General features: G+C 47.3%; 1 protein-coding gene across 1 annotated transcript in view; it reads left to right on the forward strand.

Moving 5' to 3' along the window:
* Positions 1 to 17,441, forward strand: part of CDH15 (cadherin 15) — a 110,177-nt gene that overhangs the window by 78,585 nt on the left and 14,151 nt on the right. The window contains exons 8-10 of the mRNA XM_030204603.1: positions 6,972 to 7,225; positions 10,153 to 10,295; positions 14,228 to 14,464. Of these exons, the coding sequence (XP_030060463.1) occupies positions 6,972 to 7,225; positions 10,153 to 10,295; positions 14,228 to 14,464 (634 nt within the window). The remainder of the gene's footprint in view (positions 1 to 6,971; positions 7,226 to 10,152; positions 10,296 to 14,227; positions 14,465 to 17,441) is intronic.

A 17,441-nucleotide genomic window follows, 5' to 3' on the forward strand; every position in this document is an offset into this window, starting at 1 on the left:
TAACCCCCACAGGAAGTTGCATAGCTGTGTGACCTCTCTAAGTAATTCACATCAGAGGTCACAGAGTAATCACAGAGAAATAATAGGTGACAGGCAATGCATGCAAAATACAATTACATTCCAACATAGAAATCAAGCCAATAGCTCCAGCTGCACAAGTTTGATGTGAGGCAGCCCAGTGCCTGGGACTCTTGTGCATTCTCCTGGGAAGAGCATGACTGAAATTCTAGTGGGCTGTTCTCATGACTGAGTGTGGGGGAAAACATGCAGCAGGTGATCATACATTCACTGGTCTCCCAAGCCTTGCCAAACGCTAAGAGAAATGAGGACATTAGGGCATTTCTAAAGGCCCATTTCTTTCCTTCTGCATCCATCATTATTCAAAGGTTTCGTTCCACAAGCTGAGGACCAGCTCAAGAGGTTGTGGGGCCCAGAATCTTCTTTTACTTTGGTGCCCCACCTTGGGGGGGCACAAATTCCCCACTCCCAGCCTGCTCCCCTCCCCACCCGCCAATTCACATTAGTTCCATTCCAGCCAGCTTACCTGCCAGTATCAACTCCTAATCTGTCCTTTGCTCTTGCCGCTGTGCTGTCCTTCCCTATCTGCTGCCTGTTCTCACAAACCAGCAACAGTGCAGGACATAGTAGTGAGAAAATGTGAAGTGTGAGCTGATGAGGCTGGCTTTTGGTGCCCCTGAGCCAATGCCTCACCTGGGTCATGCCCTACCAGCCTTGCACAAGCAGAATCAGGGCTCTGGTGAGAGCACTGCCACTCATATGGAAGATTGCGAACTTGACGAATATTTACACAATGTGCTTCTGGACTATCTAGTCCGTTGGCTTCAAAATGACACGTTCACCTCCATCTCCTTGCTAACCCTGAACCTTCCAACAGCACACAAAACAGCTTTGGCAGATGAAACAACACAGCAGCATTTCCCAGTTCAATTTTCTTTGATATAATGGAAATAAAAATATAGATATCTAAGCAGTTTACAATATAAATTAGATAAGAGGAATGGATGCGCCTGACATGGGAAGACGCTTTCTGTTTTCTTCCATGATGCCGAAGAGAAGGGGCAGGTCTGCTGATGTTGCCTCTCAACGTCCAAGTACCCCTTCCATTGCGGGTTTGATTGACTCTTTTCTGCAGAGAGCTGGGATTCCTGTTGGGTCGGTGAGCAGCATGGGGCACATGGAAGCCTCGGAACGCTCCACTTAGCCCCGACACGAGCCCCTCCCCCTCAACCGCAAAGCAACAGCTCCCCGTTGTTGGCATTGGCCCTGAGTTTGGGAAGCTATGCAGGTACTGAGCAGCAAGAGGCACTGAGTCACCCCGAGAGAGTTCTGGGAAGCTTGGATTTGCCAGTTTCGCCAGCAGAGGCTGCAGTGGTTCCATCTTCTTCTTTGGGGTGTTGGAGGCTGTGAGTAACGAGAAGGAATCCTCTTCAACTATGGAACCTAAGGTATGGATTATACAGTCTACTTTGTTAAGCCTTCTGAAGTCACTCTGGTTAGTTTATGGTCCTTAATAGCGGACATAGGTAAAGCTTTGTGCCCCCAGGTTCAAAAACAGGGCCACGATCTGACTGCTTTGGAGGGGAAACTGAAAGAAACTGAACAAGTCAAGACACAAGTGAAAGATCTTCAGAATGTTCGTATTCTTCAGACTAATATAGTGAAGGATCTATCTAACTTGAGGAGGAAAACGGAGTCATTTGAACATTTCTTTAACAATAAATTTTAACATTAACAATACATTTATATTCCGCCAAAAACCTTTCGGTTCAATGTGGAACACACATTAGAGAAGACTGGACACTTCCAGGAATAACAAAATATAACCTAACCGAGACAAAATATCCCTTAACTACATATCCTATTCAGCATGATTCAACACAAATTTCTTAAATAAGTAAGTTCTGATCTGTTTACGAAAGAGTTTATAGGAAATTTTGGACATCAAGAGATCTTTAATAACCTTGTCCAAACAAACTACTTGAGACGAGAAAAGAGTGTCTATAAACAAATGTTATGAAAGATAATATTGAAAAAGTTTCAAGGGCCAGCAAATGCTGATTAGGTAAAGCCAAAGATGAAACTGTAGACCATCTTAACCATTCATGTAGCAAAGTAGCCCAAACGGACAATAAATGACATTGAAAAGAAAAGGTGATAGTAAACTGCACAGTATTCCTCACATCATGATCATAGAAAAGTGTATCTATTAAAATATTTATATTTCACCGATACTTGCTTAGTCAAGGCAGTTTACATTCATCAAATGACTAGGCTTAGATCCAGTCACCATTGACTACGATGTGTCACACATGAAGACATAATAATAAGCACCCTTTTTTTTCTAATTTCCTTGACATTGGGTCTCTTTATACAGAACTGAAGATGTCTGTCCTACATGCAGTCCCTGATTTAGGTAGAGACAACAGTCAACTGCCCAGGGTACCAAATACCAGGCCAAAGATGAGCCTGCTGCCGCTGGCATGAGAGCCGTGTGTCTGTGCTGCTTCAAGGGGGCACCCACTCTACCTCTATGGCTTTCCTCTTCTCTTCTGGCTCTCCAATTTTGCAATCTCTTCCCTTCCCCTCTCTCTCCATTCTTCGGGATCTGCTCTCTGATCTTGCTTATGGGCTGCTTAAAAGCGGTTTCTCTCCTCCTAGAAAGTTCACAGGATCCTTTGTTAATACTGACAGTGCATCCACAGCTTAGTGAATTATTACCTCAGACACACTGTGGTTCCAAAATTGTTGAACGCTAGCCAAAATATTACATACCATCCATTTCCACCATGCCTGGGCCTTGTGCAGTCTTCTTCTGCTTGGATACATCATATATTTCATTGGCAGATCATAATTTCCAGGACTGCCGCTCCCTTTTCCTTCCATAACCCTAGTGTTGCCTTAAACAGGAAGTACATGTTTGTTTACTGAACTTCAGCCTCACAGCTGAGTGGCCGGAGAAAGGAACAGCTCTGTGGCTTCCAGCTCCCCATCCAAGTAAATGTCCTGGAGCCTTTTTTCTGGGAGAAATCCTTCTAACTGTTCCTTCGTCTGAGCAACCCACACCATTCATCCATTTCTGAGAATCCTTCTCCACTTAAAAGAGCTCACTATAAATATTGCTATGAATGAATATAACTACAAACAAAAATCCCAGGGGAGAGACAACTCTAACATAATCCCCCAAAAATATATATCTAAGAAAGCAGTAAGAACGATGCCTAACGAGAAACCAAATAATAAATCTTTATTTGTTGAGAGGTTCAATGGAGAGTTCAGTATAGACTGTACCTGCAGCCGAGCATAACTTCAGTGAGTCAGGCCACAGAAGTGGCTCGCTTGAAAGCACTACACATCATGAAATACTCTCCATATAGAACGCCCAATTTTTAACTTCATGCGTTAACCCAATGTGAATTTAAATCAAAGCCAAACGTGATGATGCGTTCTCGATAAGCATCGTATGCCACCAGGATCCAAATAATGAAGGGATAAAGTATATTCCCTAAGACCAAATAAAGTCTTTAAGCTTTCAACTTCGTTGACAGACAATCAACAGCAAGCACTGGAGGTTAAGAAACAAACAGGAGCAGACTTTTCTGAATTTGCAACTCTGTCGCTCTTTCACTGTGAGTTTCAAACGTCCTACAGAAATTTCTGTTTCAAAAATCTTCCTCATGGACACCAGAGCTGATTTACAACAGATCCTCCATCTATATGGAGAGTATTTCATAATGTATAGCACTGTCAAGCGATCCGCTTCTGCAGCCTGACTCACTGAGCTCCGCATTGAACCCCTTAACAAATAAAGATTTAGTATTTGGTTTCTCGTTAGGCATCGTTCTTACTGTTTTCTTCGATAAATATTTTTGGGGGATTGACTTTTTGAATGGTATATGAATGAATATAAGGCAAACCCTATTTCCTTATAAACAGCAATCATCACGAAAGGTGGACAAGAAGAGGGAAGAGTCTGGTCCCTCAGAGAGAGGAGTGTACTCCCCTTTGGAGTTAAGTCTGTGAGGACGGAAGGTGGCAAAAGCAGCCCTTGTCCAGAGCACGTACAGGTTGCTCAGTGCCTGGAGGATTGTCCACTTTCTACAATATGTGGAAGCCACAACATCTGCCCGTTAAGCCACTGAATCGGATATAGCCCAAACCTCTTTCCATGTCCCCAACCTGGACGTCATTCCGTTCTTTAAATAGTAGCGTCTCTCACATAGCCGATTTTTATTGACTATAGAGTCCATGCTTTGCTGGGATAGCACTATGAGATTGTCTCAATTTGTGAGAACCTTTGGAAGAATATCTGTATATGCCAATCTGTAGACCCCTGAAGAAGGCCTTTTTGGCCGAAACACGGACCGTGTAGGGTTCTAATAAAATACTTTGGCTTTTTTACACCCGTGATTTTAGTTTGGTCTTTCTGGATTCCTTCCATTTGTCTTTGTTGTTTCCCAATCTGGACTTTGCCAGTAACTACTACTACTACTACTACTTAACATTTCTAAAGCGCTACTAGGGTTACGCAGCGCTGTACAATTTAACATAAAAGGACAGGCCCTGCTCAAAGAGCTTACAATCTAAAGGACAAGTGAGTAGACGATACGATGGGGGCAGTCAATTTGGGGCAGTCTGGATATCCTGAAGGTAAGAGTTAGGTGCCGAAGGCAGCATTGAAGAGGTGGGCTTTAAGCAGAGACTTGAAGATGGGCAGGGAGGGGGCTTGACGTAGGGGCTCAGGAAGGTTGTAAATTCTGCTAATTCAAATCCTGCAGTCTGCTTGTCCCATGAGCAAGAATTCACCACCCCAATCAAACTCTGGAGAGAGGCTATGGGCAGGTCCATCAGCCCCTCTTGAAAAACGTGATTACTAAGAGTCACGCCTTAATTGCACAGCTCATCCTCTTCGTGCCTCTAAATCCACTTTTCTTAACATATTTCATCTGCTCTATTGGGATGTCCCTGAAATGAATGTTATAGCAGTGCATCCAACCCCCGCTACCTGTAAGCCACTGAACAGACTAACTTAAAACAGCCTATTATTTTATGAGGCCTGCATATAGAGAAGGTCTGGTTCTGGTCCTTGAGGTCCACAGGCCTGAGGGAGAAGTACAGTATAAGGCGTAAAGAACTTCTGTGCACGAAAGAGGAACGGGACTTGGGTATGATCGTATGTGATGATCTTAAGGTGGCCACACAGGTAGAAAAGGGATGGCGAAAGCTAGAAGGATGCTTGGGAGCGTAGGGAGAGGATTGTCCAGTAGGAAAAAGGAGGTGGTGATGCCCCTGTATAAGACTCTGGTGAGACCTCATTTACAATATTGTGTACAGTTCTGGAAACCGCACCATCAAATAGAGAGAAACAGGATAGAGTCAGTCCAGAAGGCGGCTACTAAAATGGTCAGCGGTCTTTGCCATAAACCAAATGGAGACAGACTTGAAGATCTCATCAATATTTATTTATTTATTTATTTGTTGCACTTGTATCCCACGTTTTCCCACCTATTTGCAGGCTCAATGTGGCTTACATAGTACCGTGATGGCAATCGCCATTTCCGGTAGGAGAAATACAGAGTGGTTTAGTGTTAATGTTCATAGATGATAAAGTATTTTAAGTAATCAAGAGAGAAGGAGAGAAAGTTCGATTTTGTCCAGTTCTGGTAGGTGTTTCGAGTGTTTAGTAGAGTTAGGAGTTTAGGTTAGTTATTTCTGGTATGCCTTTGTGAACAGGTAAGTTTTTAACGATTTCCGGAAGTTTGTTAGGTCATGCATTCTTTTTGTAGCATTTGGAAGTGCATTCCATAATTGCGTGCTTATGTAAGAGAAGCTGGAAGCATACGTTTTTTTTATATTTTAGTCCTTTGCAGCTTGGGAAGTGAAGAATTAGGTAAGAGCGTGCTGTTCTTTCCATGTTCCTGGTTGGGAGGTCTATAATGTCTGCCATGTAGGCTGGTGCCTGGGTGCAGATCTTGAACGCGATTCGCTCTTTGATTGGGAGCCAGTGTAGTTTTTCTCGTAAGGGTTTAGCACTATCATATTTCATTCTTCCGTATATGAGTCTCGCAGCGGTGCTTTGTATACTGTGGAAGAAAGAGGGGAGATATGATAGATACATTGAAATACCTACGTGACTTAAATGCACAGGAAGTGTGTCTCTTTCAATTGGAAGGAAGCTCTGGAACGAGGGGACATAGAATGGAGGTGAAAGGGGATAGACTCAGAAGTAACCTGAGGAAATACCTCTTCACGAAAGGGTGGTGAATTCGTAGAACCAGTGGAAGTGGTGGAGATGAAAACTGTAACTGAATTCAAGAAAGCTTGGGACAAGTATATAGGATCTCTAGGGGAGAGGGAAGGATAGTAAACGGCATGGATGGACACTATGGATTGGCCATATGGTCTTTATCTGCCTTCATTTTTCTCTGTTTCTATGTGATGGTCTGTGATTTCAAACAAATGCTCGCTAGGTGTTTAAATATTGATCCAACATGATCCAGCCCTGTTTTCTGGGCCTCAAATTCCACTCAGTAGACACATGGGGAGTTTTGGCTTCCAGCACATGGACAACGTTTGGTAGCATTGTCTCTGAAGCCAAACACAAGCATTGCCAGAAGGTAAATATAAGGCACAATCCTTTAAAACAAGGCCAGTACCCCTTTTAGAAAGAGAGAGAGAAAGGAGGCCTGAAGCCTGCTAATACTTTCCCATGGTGTGGCTGTGTGCCAATGAAACCCCATTCCCAAAGGCCCTTCCTTCCCTTATCCCAGAATGCACACCTGCTTAGTTCCAGTGGCCTAGCAATTCCACCATAAAGGCCCAGTTTCCTGCCTGCCCCTTCTTTTAAAGTCCACACCCCAACGCTGTGACCCCCACACAGCCCCCATCCCCTGCTGGCTCAAAAATGTCTCTGGGCTCACTGACCCCACTGTACCATTGCTATCTTCCACCAGGCTCTGGATTACGAAACTCAGGACACAGTGGAACTGACCATCTCTGTCCGTAACGAAGCAGAGTTGGACACTGCAGCACCCAAGACAGACCGGGGCCTAGCCAAGGTGACTGTGAAAGTGCTGGACATCAACGAAGCACCCATCTTCCAAGAGAATCCCAAGATAGTGAGTGTGAGAGAAGGCACTCCGGCAGGGATGGAGGTGGTTGTATACACGGCTGCCGACCCGGACATCGCACAGCCTCAGGAGCTCAGGTGAGAAGAAGACAGGGAAGAGCAATCCCAGGGCTAGACTAATACCAGACATCCAACAGCTGTAGGTGAGAAAAACAATCCCAGATCTACAGTAATACCTGACCCCCAACAACTATAGGTGAGAGAGAAACAGTCCCAATGGTAGTGTAAAACCCAAACAGTAACGGGCATTAGTATGAAGGAAGGATTAGCTGAGAAACAATGAATACGCGTTTTCGAATGTATGTTAACCTATGAACTTTGATCCATTCATACAAGCCCTTGTGTAAGTTTTCCTTTCCAATTTGCATTAAAAGCAGGGGAGAAGCTACCATTGACCGAACCCAGCACAATGTCTAAGGCAGCCCAATGGTAGAGGCTGCCTGAAATTGCACTTCCCCCTTCCCTCCTGCATCCGGGCCTGGCATTCTCCTTCCCCTTCCCATCCATGTATCTATGCAATCCAGCATTTGTCAACCTCGCCCCCTCCCCTCAAAGCCGATTCTCTAAACACTGTGGCAGGTCGTGACAGAGGCAGTGCTCAAAGTTGTTCTCTGTTTGGTGGGGCCTTTATTCTGCTGTGTCCCACCCACAGGAAGTTACTTCAGAGAGCAGCTTTCAGCACTTCCTCTGCCACGACCCGCTGCAACATTTGGAGGACCAGCGGTGGGGGGGGGGGAGGTAGACTGATTCCAGACCCATGCAGGTGCACGGAGGAAAGGGGAGGGTGGAGAGACACTGGACCTGAGTGGGAGTGGGTGAGAGGAGCAGAAGGAATAGAGAGAGACCTGGAGCAAAGGAGAAGTGAAGGGAGAGAGATGCTGGACCTGGGGGGGTGAGGAAGTAGAATGAAGAGAGAGAGACCTGGAGCAAAGGGGAGGGGGAAGAGAGGGTACAGATGCTTGACTGGGGGGGGGGGGAGTGAAGGGAAGAGAGAGAGAAAAACAGAGACTGGACTGGGGGACAGATGCTGGCCCAGCCAAGGGAGGGAGAAAGAGATGCCAGAAGGTGGGTAGGGGGTGAGGGGGATGCAGGAGGAAGGGAAGAGAGAGAAGAGAAGCAGGACATGGGGAAGGACAGGGATACAAAAGGGATGTTGGCTCTGGAGGGAGCCTAGGGACAGGGACACAGGGGTGAGAGAGACACTGGACGGGATGGACAGAGACACATAAGAAAGATAGATGGTGGACATAGAAAAGAAATGTAAAAAGAACAGGAGACCCTGGAGAAAGTTACGGAAAAAAACAAAACACAGAAGTGCAGAAGAGAGACTCTATGACAACAAAAGGTAGAAAAAAAAGTGTTGTTGTTTTTTTCTGAACGTATTAATTGTAGTATGTCAGCTCCTTATATGAAAGAGTATTTTCTTAAGGATTTAACTTTTCTTTGTATCCTGACCCAACTATTTGTTGGCTAAGTTAGACAATATTTTCTTTTTTTCATATTTTCTTCTCATTGTTACGAGTGTTTTCATTTTTCCTATATTTGCTGACATCATTTAATAGTTAATTTTTTAGATATAATGATTTGTTGAATATCTAATATAATAATTCGCACCTCCAACGTTCTGAAGCTGACTCCTTGGCAGCGTGGCAGTGAAGCTGTGTAGTGTTCCTAGGGTTCGTAATCGCCCCGCCCTCGAGGGAACTCTGTATCATTGCCAGGGAAAGAAACGCGACGTCAGAAGGAGAAGGGACCAACCACAGGCCTCGCACTCGCTCTCAGTGCCCCGCCTTCGGAGGGAAGGGAAGGCTGCATATAATATTCACCCACCGGAAGTTCGTTCCCTCCCTCCGAGTTCCAGGGTCGTCGTCCGTCCCTCCCTCCCTTCCAGTTCCAGGCCCCCTCCCTCTGAATTTTAAAAGTCATCCTGACTTACCTCGTCGGGGTTACGGCGGCCGGCAGCAGCGGTAAAAAGCATGCAGACTCAGCACTTACTTCAGTTTTCTCTTCTCTGTCTCTCAGCTCTGGTCCCGCCCTTCCGGAAACAGGAAATGAGGGCGGGACCAGAGCTGAGAGACAGAGAAGAGAAAACTGAAGTAAGTGCCGAGCCTGCACGCTTTTTACCGCTGCTGCCGGCTGCTGTAACCCTGATGAGGTAAGTCAGGATGATTTAAAATTCGGAGGGAGGGGACCTGGAACTGGGAAGAAGGGAGGGGGGCCCTGGAACTGGGAGGGAGGGAGGGGGGATGCTGGAACTTCCCTTAAAGCATTAATGGCAGAAGGTGATTACCTTGCTAGCGCCCGTTTCATTTCAATGAGAGACGGGCTTTTTTTACTAGTTATAAATAGTACATAAGTACATAAGTAATGCCATACTGGGAAAAGACCAAAGGTCCATCGAGCCCAGCATCCTGTCCACAACAGCAGCCAATCCAGGCCAAGGGCACCTGGCAAGCTACCCAAACGTACAAACATTCTATACAATCAAGCCATTGTGACATCACTAATGAGGTTGGCTCTTATTGGTGGAATGAGCCACTATGACATCACAATAGGTTAAATCACTGCTCTATGTAATAAAAGTGAGCCAAGTAGAGGACATAAGTACATAAGTAATGCCACACTGGGAAAAGACCAAGGGTCCATCGAGCCCAGCATCCTGTCCCCGACAGCGGCCAATCCAGGTCAAGGGCACCTGGCGAGCTACCCAAGCGTACAAACATTTTATACGAGTTATTCCCAAAATTGTGGATTTTTCCCAAGTCCATTTAGTAGCGGTCTATGGACTTGTCCTTTACGAAACCGTCCAACCCCTTTTTAAAAGTTTTTAAAAAGTAATATTGAGAAATGTGCTTCATCCCCCTCCCAAGTCCCCACTACCTTGGGAGGAATGGTGTTATGGGGGGGGGGGGGGGGGGGGGGGGGGGATCTCAATTTTTCTACCCAGGGCCCATTCAGTCCTTGTTACGTCACTGATTTCAAGGCTTACTCTTTGGTGATTACAGGTACTCAGTTGAATCTGACCCTGGAGATTGGCTTCTGGTGGATTCGGTTACTGGCCGGATTCTGGCCAAGCAGGACATCGGTGGGAAGTCAGCTTTCATGGAAGGCAGCTGGTACACAGCTCTGATCCTGGCAAGTGACAACGGTAAAGACCTCCTTCTACCCTGGCACTGTCCAGACGAATACTACGATTGTGTGTCCTGAGCAGTCAGTATGTTCCCACTGGTTTACTACAGCTGTTGTTGTTGAGTTTTTATTTCTTTTTTAGTTTGTCTGAATTGTTAAAATATTTATCTCTCTACTCTCAGTAAAAGAAACGTACAGGGAGGATGTTTTGATTTTCTTGTTGAGATCAGAACTTACAAAGCGTGAACTACGTTGGGGAATAATAATGAACTGCCCATAATGGGGACCTTTTCAAATAATACACCTAGGTACAAAGTACTTGGCTACCTTTACTGAGACTTTCCACCTGGGAAATTCAAAATTGGTCACTTTTGGAATCTTTGTCAGGGGTGTAGCCAGACCTCGACGGGAGAGGGGGGGCAGAGCCCAAGGTAGGGGGACACACTTTGACCTGCCCTCCCACCACCACTTCCACCGCCTCCCGCAGCTGCAACAGCCTCTCCGCCACTGCCTTCCTGCCACTGCCTCTGCCCCTGCCGCCACCTCCGCCCCCCGCCGCTCTCTCCCCCTCACCGCCACTGCGAAGGTACCTTGGCTGGTGGAGGGTCCCCAACCCCCACCAGCTAAAGCGTTTGTCCCGTGCTGGTCTCACATTGCCAGCAGAGGCGTAGCCAGACTTTGGCGGGAGGGGGATCCAGAGCCCAAGGTGAAGGGGCACATTTTAGCCCCCCCTGGTGCCGTCAACCCCCCTGCCATTTTTGACTCCCCCCCTGCTGCTGCCAACCCCCCCCCCTGCTGCCACCACCTTTGACCCCCCCTTCCCACCGCCGCCAACCCTCCCCTGCCGCCGGGTACCTTTGCTGGCGGGCCTCCCCAACCCCCGCCAGCTGGTCCTCTTTTCCGGTGCGGCCGCGTTGCTGATCTGCAAGGGCAGGCTTGCATGTTTCGCCCACTGGCGTCCTCAGGGGAACCGGCAGCTTCAAACTTTCCACCTGCCGAACGCATGTAGGGAGCCAAGAATAACATACTGAATGTTGGAAAACCACCTCCTTTTTTAAGGGAGTCAATGGCACATTGCAGTTATTTTTAAAGTGACATCACAGGCGGGGACTCCTGCAGGACGGAACCGCATTTACGACTACAACCATCCCAATAAAAGATAAGTAGAGATTTTTCTCTATAGTTTGAACTGTTTTTTCATCGACTGCCCAGTAGTGATCCTTCTTACATCAGTATTAATAGCAACATGGCTAAAAATCATGGAGGCTGAATAAGCGTATTTTACATTGATTAAGCCCATAATACATTGAGAACATTAGAGTAGTAATAACTTCAGTAAAGGGAGGTTGGGGTGCTGTGATGCTTTATTGGGCTCCTTAAAGCAGTACTATACTGCGAGAGAGTCCTGCTGGACTAGCCCCGTCGACTGAGCACTCATTTGCACATTAAAAAAGAAAAAATATTTTAGATTTCACTTCAACACTATTGACCCAAATTTGTTTAGAAGGTTTTTTGTTTTCAAAGTAGTGGACATAAGAAAAACCGAACAGATTTAGATTCCCTAGAGGATTTAACTAATTAAAATTTAACTGCCAGACCCTTGACCATTCTTCTAGCATTTGGAGGTCCCTTTTCATGGTTTCTACTCCCTCCAGGGTATCCACTCTATTGGCTATCTTCGTGTCATCCGCAAAAAGGCAAACTTTTCCTTCCAATCCTTCAGTAACGTCTCTCGCAAATATATTAAACAGAATCGGCCCCAGCACAGATCCCTGAGGCACTCCACTACTCACTTTCCTCCGAGTGAATTCCATTTACCATCACCTTCTGCCGCCTGTCGGTCAACCAGTTTCCAATCTGTAGTACAAAACATTGGGGTAGACAGAATATCCGTGTGTAACCCGACCTCTTTCAGCCACTCCATGGGTCTTTTTCACGTATATTATTGGTTTGCTATGCACAGAAGAATGGAAATGAGGGAAGAGGAAAGGGGGATGGGGGAGGAGTGAGGTGACATGTCTTTCTCCATTTGCTATATTCACCTTAGAAAAGTGGACCAGATTTCTTTCCGTGTCCTGCTGTCTTTGATCACTGTGTATGTGACTCTCAAGTAGACAGTGGCAAACACCATCTCCTCAAGCCAATTCTGCTTCTGACGGTATCACAGGCCTTTCCAATAGCCCTAACATTGCTCTTCTTCATGGCATGCAGCTCTGTAAAAAATCCTGTCAAACACACAGCATAGGGTCTCAATGCTGCAGTGCTGTGCAGCCCGTCCAGCTCTCAATGCTGCCCCAGATCCATTTGTGTCATTGACACCCTGTTTGTGTCACTGAAGCTCGCCATGACTAACCTCTCGTGCTTGGACCCAGCAGCAGTGGCTGTGTATTTTCTACTGAATGAACTTTGTCTTTGCGTCTCGATTTTCAATCGCATTATCTGTTCTACTCCTCCAGATCTCTTTAACTTATCTCCAAGCTTTTCCCCCAGGGCACTAAGTAAGAGCCCTTCCTTAAGACAGATGATGGCAGAAAAAGACCTGCATGGTCCATCCAGTCTGCCCAACATAGTAACATAACATAGTAACATAGTAGATGACGGCAGAAAAAGACCTGCACGGTCCATCCAGTCTGCCCAACAAGACAACTCATGTGTGCTACTTTTGTGTATACCCTACTTTGATTTGTACCTATGCTCTTCAGGGCACAGACCGTATAAGTCTGCCCAGTACTATCCCCACCTCCCAACCACCAGCCCTGCCTCCCAACCACCGGCTCTGGCACAGACCGTATAAGTCTGCCCAGCACTATCCCTGCCTCCCAACCACCAGCCCCACCTCCCACCACCGGCTCTGGCACAGACCGTATAAGTCTGTCCAGCACGAGCCCCACCTCCCAACCACCAGCCCCGCCTCCCACCACCAGCTCTGGCACAGACCATATAAGTCTGCCCAGCACTATCCCTGCCTCCCAACCACCGGCTCTGGCACAGACCGTATAAGTCTGCCCAGCACTATCCCGGCCTCCCAACCACCAGCCCCGCCTCCCACCACCGGCTCTGGCACAGACCGTATAAGTCTGCCCAGCACTATCCCTGCCTCCCAACCACCAGCCCCATCTCCCACCACCAGCTCTGGCACAGATCGTATAAGTCTGCCCAGCACTATCTTGATTTGTACCTGTCTTTTTCAGGGCACAGACCGTATAAGTCTGCCCAGCACTATCCCCGCCTCCCAACCACCAGCCCCGCCTCCCAACCACCGGCTCTGGCACAGACCGTATAAGTCTGCCCAGCACTATCCCCGCCTCCCAACCACCAGCCCCGCCTCCCACCACCGGCTCTGGCACAGACCGTATAAGTCTGCCCAGCACTATCCCCGCCTCCCAACCACCAGCCCCACCTCCCACCACCGGCTCTGGCACAGACCGTATAAGTCTGCCCAGCACTATCCCTGCCTCCCAACCACCAGTCCCACCTCCCACCACCGACGGTGAATAGGAGGTGTCTATTTTTTAATAGGGTAGATAGACTGTTCCAAAAGTCCAAGGGAGATGTGGGTTCAAAAAGGTGATCTTTATTGAAACAGCTCCAAAGACTTGACACAGCTGCTGTGTTTCGGCGTCAAAACGCCTGCTTCAGGAGTCTCGTGATGTTCGAAGGGAGACAACGTTTCTGAGACCACATACAACTTTAAATGAATAAAGTAGATCTGGAGTCTGTGAACACATATGGAACCTCTGTCAGCAAAACGCCAAGAGAAAAACGCCTTTCTGAACCCGCGTCTCCCTCGGTCTATTGGAAGTGCCTATCTACCCTACTCCTTGGATTCTCTCTTGCTGAGGCGGGACTGAGTGTTCCTCCACTTTGTGTGGATTTCATTATGCAATTTGTGAGAACGTTTGGTTGATTCAATTCCCTCATTTTACTGTGTGGTGTTCTTCTTGTCCACAGCTGACCCTCCACTCACAGCCACTGGTACCCTGTCCATTCAGGTCCTGGAGGTGAATGATTACGCCCCCGTTATCTATCCTCTCAATGACTTCATATGCAGCCAGCCCGGCAAAGGTGACAACATCATTCTGAGTGCCACAGACCAGGACCTGAAGCCCCAGGCGGATCCTTTTCTCTTCCAGCTTCATCCTGGGTATCCAGAGCTCTCTCGCACCTGGGCAATCAGCGGGATCAATGGTAAGGAGCAGAGGGGCCGATGCTCAAAACCAGGCGATTAGCAGCGGACTAGCGCATGTTAATGTGTAAAGAATATTCAGAAGGAATCGACGTGCGTGCCAAAGATGGTCGCAAATTGTATTTAAATGTATTGATGTTAATGAGGTTATTTGCTCAGACAACAATGCAAAAAAAAAAATGCTGACCGTAACACTGAAAATTTACTGCCAGCTCAGGGGTGACGTTGAAGGTTTTGAGGAGAAGATTTTTTCTGAATTTCTGAGATTAAACTGTGGGTCTTGTGTTCTTTTGCAAGTAGAAAGAAACCTGTTTTGCCTTAAGCACTGACCGTGAGGAACAAACATTTGTGCAACTTCGAGCAAAAGCGCCTGGTTTTCTGCACTTAAATATGAGCCTTTCAAAAATGTAACTTCAAGCAATTTTCGAAAATCCAGTTCAGTGGCGTAGCCAGACATCGACGTGTGTGTGTGTGTGGGGGGGGGGGGGGTAGAGCCCAAAGTGGAGGAGCACATTTTGGCCTGCCTCCCCGCCGCCTCACATACCTTGGCTGGCGAGGGGTTCCCAAATCCCGCCAGCTGAAGCATTTGCCCAGCACTGGTCTCTGCTTCATTGCCTGCCCTGCTCTTCCCCTCAAATCGCGTACGCGACATGAGGGTAAGAGAAGGTCAGGCAATGCAGTAGAGACCAGCGCTGGACAAATGCTTCAGCTGGCAGGGCTTGGAGACCCCCCCCCCCACCACCCCGCTAGCCAAACCAGGCCCCCCATAGCTATTCCACTGTTCTATTTAAAGGCACAGAACAATGGCGCCAATGTGTGCTTGCAGTTCTGGTTTTGCCGTTAGGAGTTACGGATCAAGAAATGGATCTGGGTGTCGTCGTCGATGATACGCTGAAACCTTCTGCTCAGTGTGCTGCTGCGGCTAGGAAAGCGAATAGAATGTTGGGTGTTATTAGGAAGGGTATGGAGTCCAGGTGTGCGGATGTTATAATGCCGTTGTATCGCTCCATGGTGCGACCGCACCTGGAGTATTGTGTTCAGTACTGGTCTCCGTATCTCAAAAAAGATATAGTAGAATTGGAAAAGGTACAGCGAAGGGCGACGAAAATGATAGTGGGGATGGGACGACTTTCCTATGAAGAGAGGCTGAGAAGGCTAGGGCTTTTCAGCTTGGAGAAGAGACGGCTGAGGGGAGATATGATAGAAGTGTATAAAATAATGAGTGGAATGGATCGGGTGGATGTGAAGCGACTGTTCACGCTATCCAAAAATACTAGGACTAGAGGGCATGAGTTGAAGCTACAGTGTGGTAAATTTAAAACGAATCGGAGAAAATTTTTCTTCACCCAACGTGTAATTAGACTCTGGAATTCGTTGCCGGAGAACGTGGTACGGGCGGTTAGCTTGACGGAGTTTAAAAAGGGGTTAGATAGATTCCTAAAGGACAAGTCCATAGACCGCTATTAAATGGACTTGGAAAAATTCCGCATTTTTAGGTATAACTTGTCTGGAATGTTTTTACGTTTGGGGAGCGTGCCAGGTGCCCTTGACCTGGATTGGCCACTGTCGGTGACAGGATGCTGGGCTAGATGGACCTTTGGTCTTTCCCAGTATGGCACTACTTATGTACTTATGTACTAATGCGCTTACTGTGAAATGTTTGTGTGGATGCAGCAGGCACGTTTCCTCCCCCTTGCTTTTGGTTTTAATAGTGCGCATAAAACTTGAATGTAATTTGCTTAGAGCATTGCTTCGGATGAAGGGGCAGTGATTTTTCAGAAAACAGGGATATAATTGGGAAAATACTATGCGCTCCAGAACTTTAGAGAGGTAACATATATTTGAGACAGGTTGATCGTTAACAGGTGAGTGGGGGTCAAAAGAAGGTTTTTTTTTAGTATAGGTTGCACAATGGTATTTTTCCATACTTTAGGTAGGCAGGCCAGATGAGAGACTCAAGTTCATTTAAAGGTAAGATTTGTGGTATTAAATTGAGCTCAGGAATCTGAAACCAAAAAGATGGGAATGGATCTAAGGTGTTGATGTTATAGGATACTAGTGGAACCCAGCCCGTTTCCTTAACAATGAAACGGGCCCTAAAAAGGCTCTCTTGTAAGCAATTTTTTGTGTCTCCCCTGCCCTCCCCTCCATGTTCAGCGATTCTCCTCTTCCCTGCCCTCCCATCCGTGCCCTGCGATTCTCTTCTCTCCTGTCCTCTCCTGCCATCCATGTCCATCGATTCTGCTCTGCTCTCCCCTCCTCTCGATGTGCCGCGATTCTCTCTTCCTTTGTACCTCATCGTTTTCTGGCTGGCCTGGCTGGCTTCCTTTCCATTGGTAACATCCTGATGTCAGCTCACCTCCGGCGTTCCCTTCCCTCTCATTGTTCCGCCCTCTGATGTCATTACGTTTTGATGTGAGGGCAGGGCAGTGAGGGGGGAATGGAACACTGGAGGCTGGCTGACGTCATGAGATGTTACGAACCCAGGCAGCCAGACAGTGATGGAACGTTGGAGGTGCAAATTATTATATAGGATGCCTAGATTTCAGCATGGATCTGTAGGCACACTATACAGATTCTGGGTGTATCTGCGTAAGTGGGAGCCCCGCCTGTGTTGCTTTATTCACTACGTTACCTGCATCCTTATAGAATAGCACTTACCCGCATTAGTACACACTTACCCAGCGCCGGTCAAAGGCAAGCTGCCACCTGAGGCAGAGCTAAGATGCCCCCCCAGGCCAAGATGCTGCCCCCCCCCCCCTTCCTACTTCCAGCCCATTTGCGGCATTTATCTGTTTCATCATGTTTCAAACCCGACAGCGGCAGCAATTTCTATACACTGCTCTGCCGCCAGCACTTGCCTCTTCCCTTTACTGCGGCTGCCTGAGCCTCTGACGAAACAGGAAGTTACATCAGAGAGGCAGCCGCAGTAAAAGGAAGAGGCGGGTGCCAGCGGCAGGGCAGTGTATGGGAATTGCT

The sequence above is a fragment of the Microcaecilia unicolor genome, chromosome 5 (genome assembly GCF_901765095.1).
Source record: "Microcaecilia unicolor chromosome 5, aMicUni1.1, whole genome shotgun sequence".
Classification (NCBI taxonomy): Eukaryota; Metazoa; Chordata; class Amphibia; order Gymnophiona; family Siphonopidae; genus Microcaecilia; species Microcaecilia unicolor.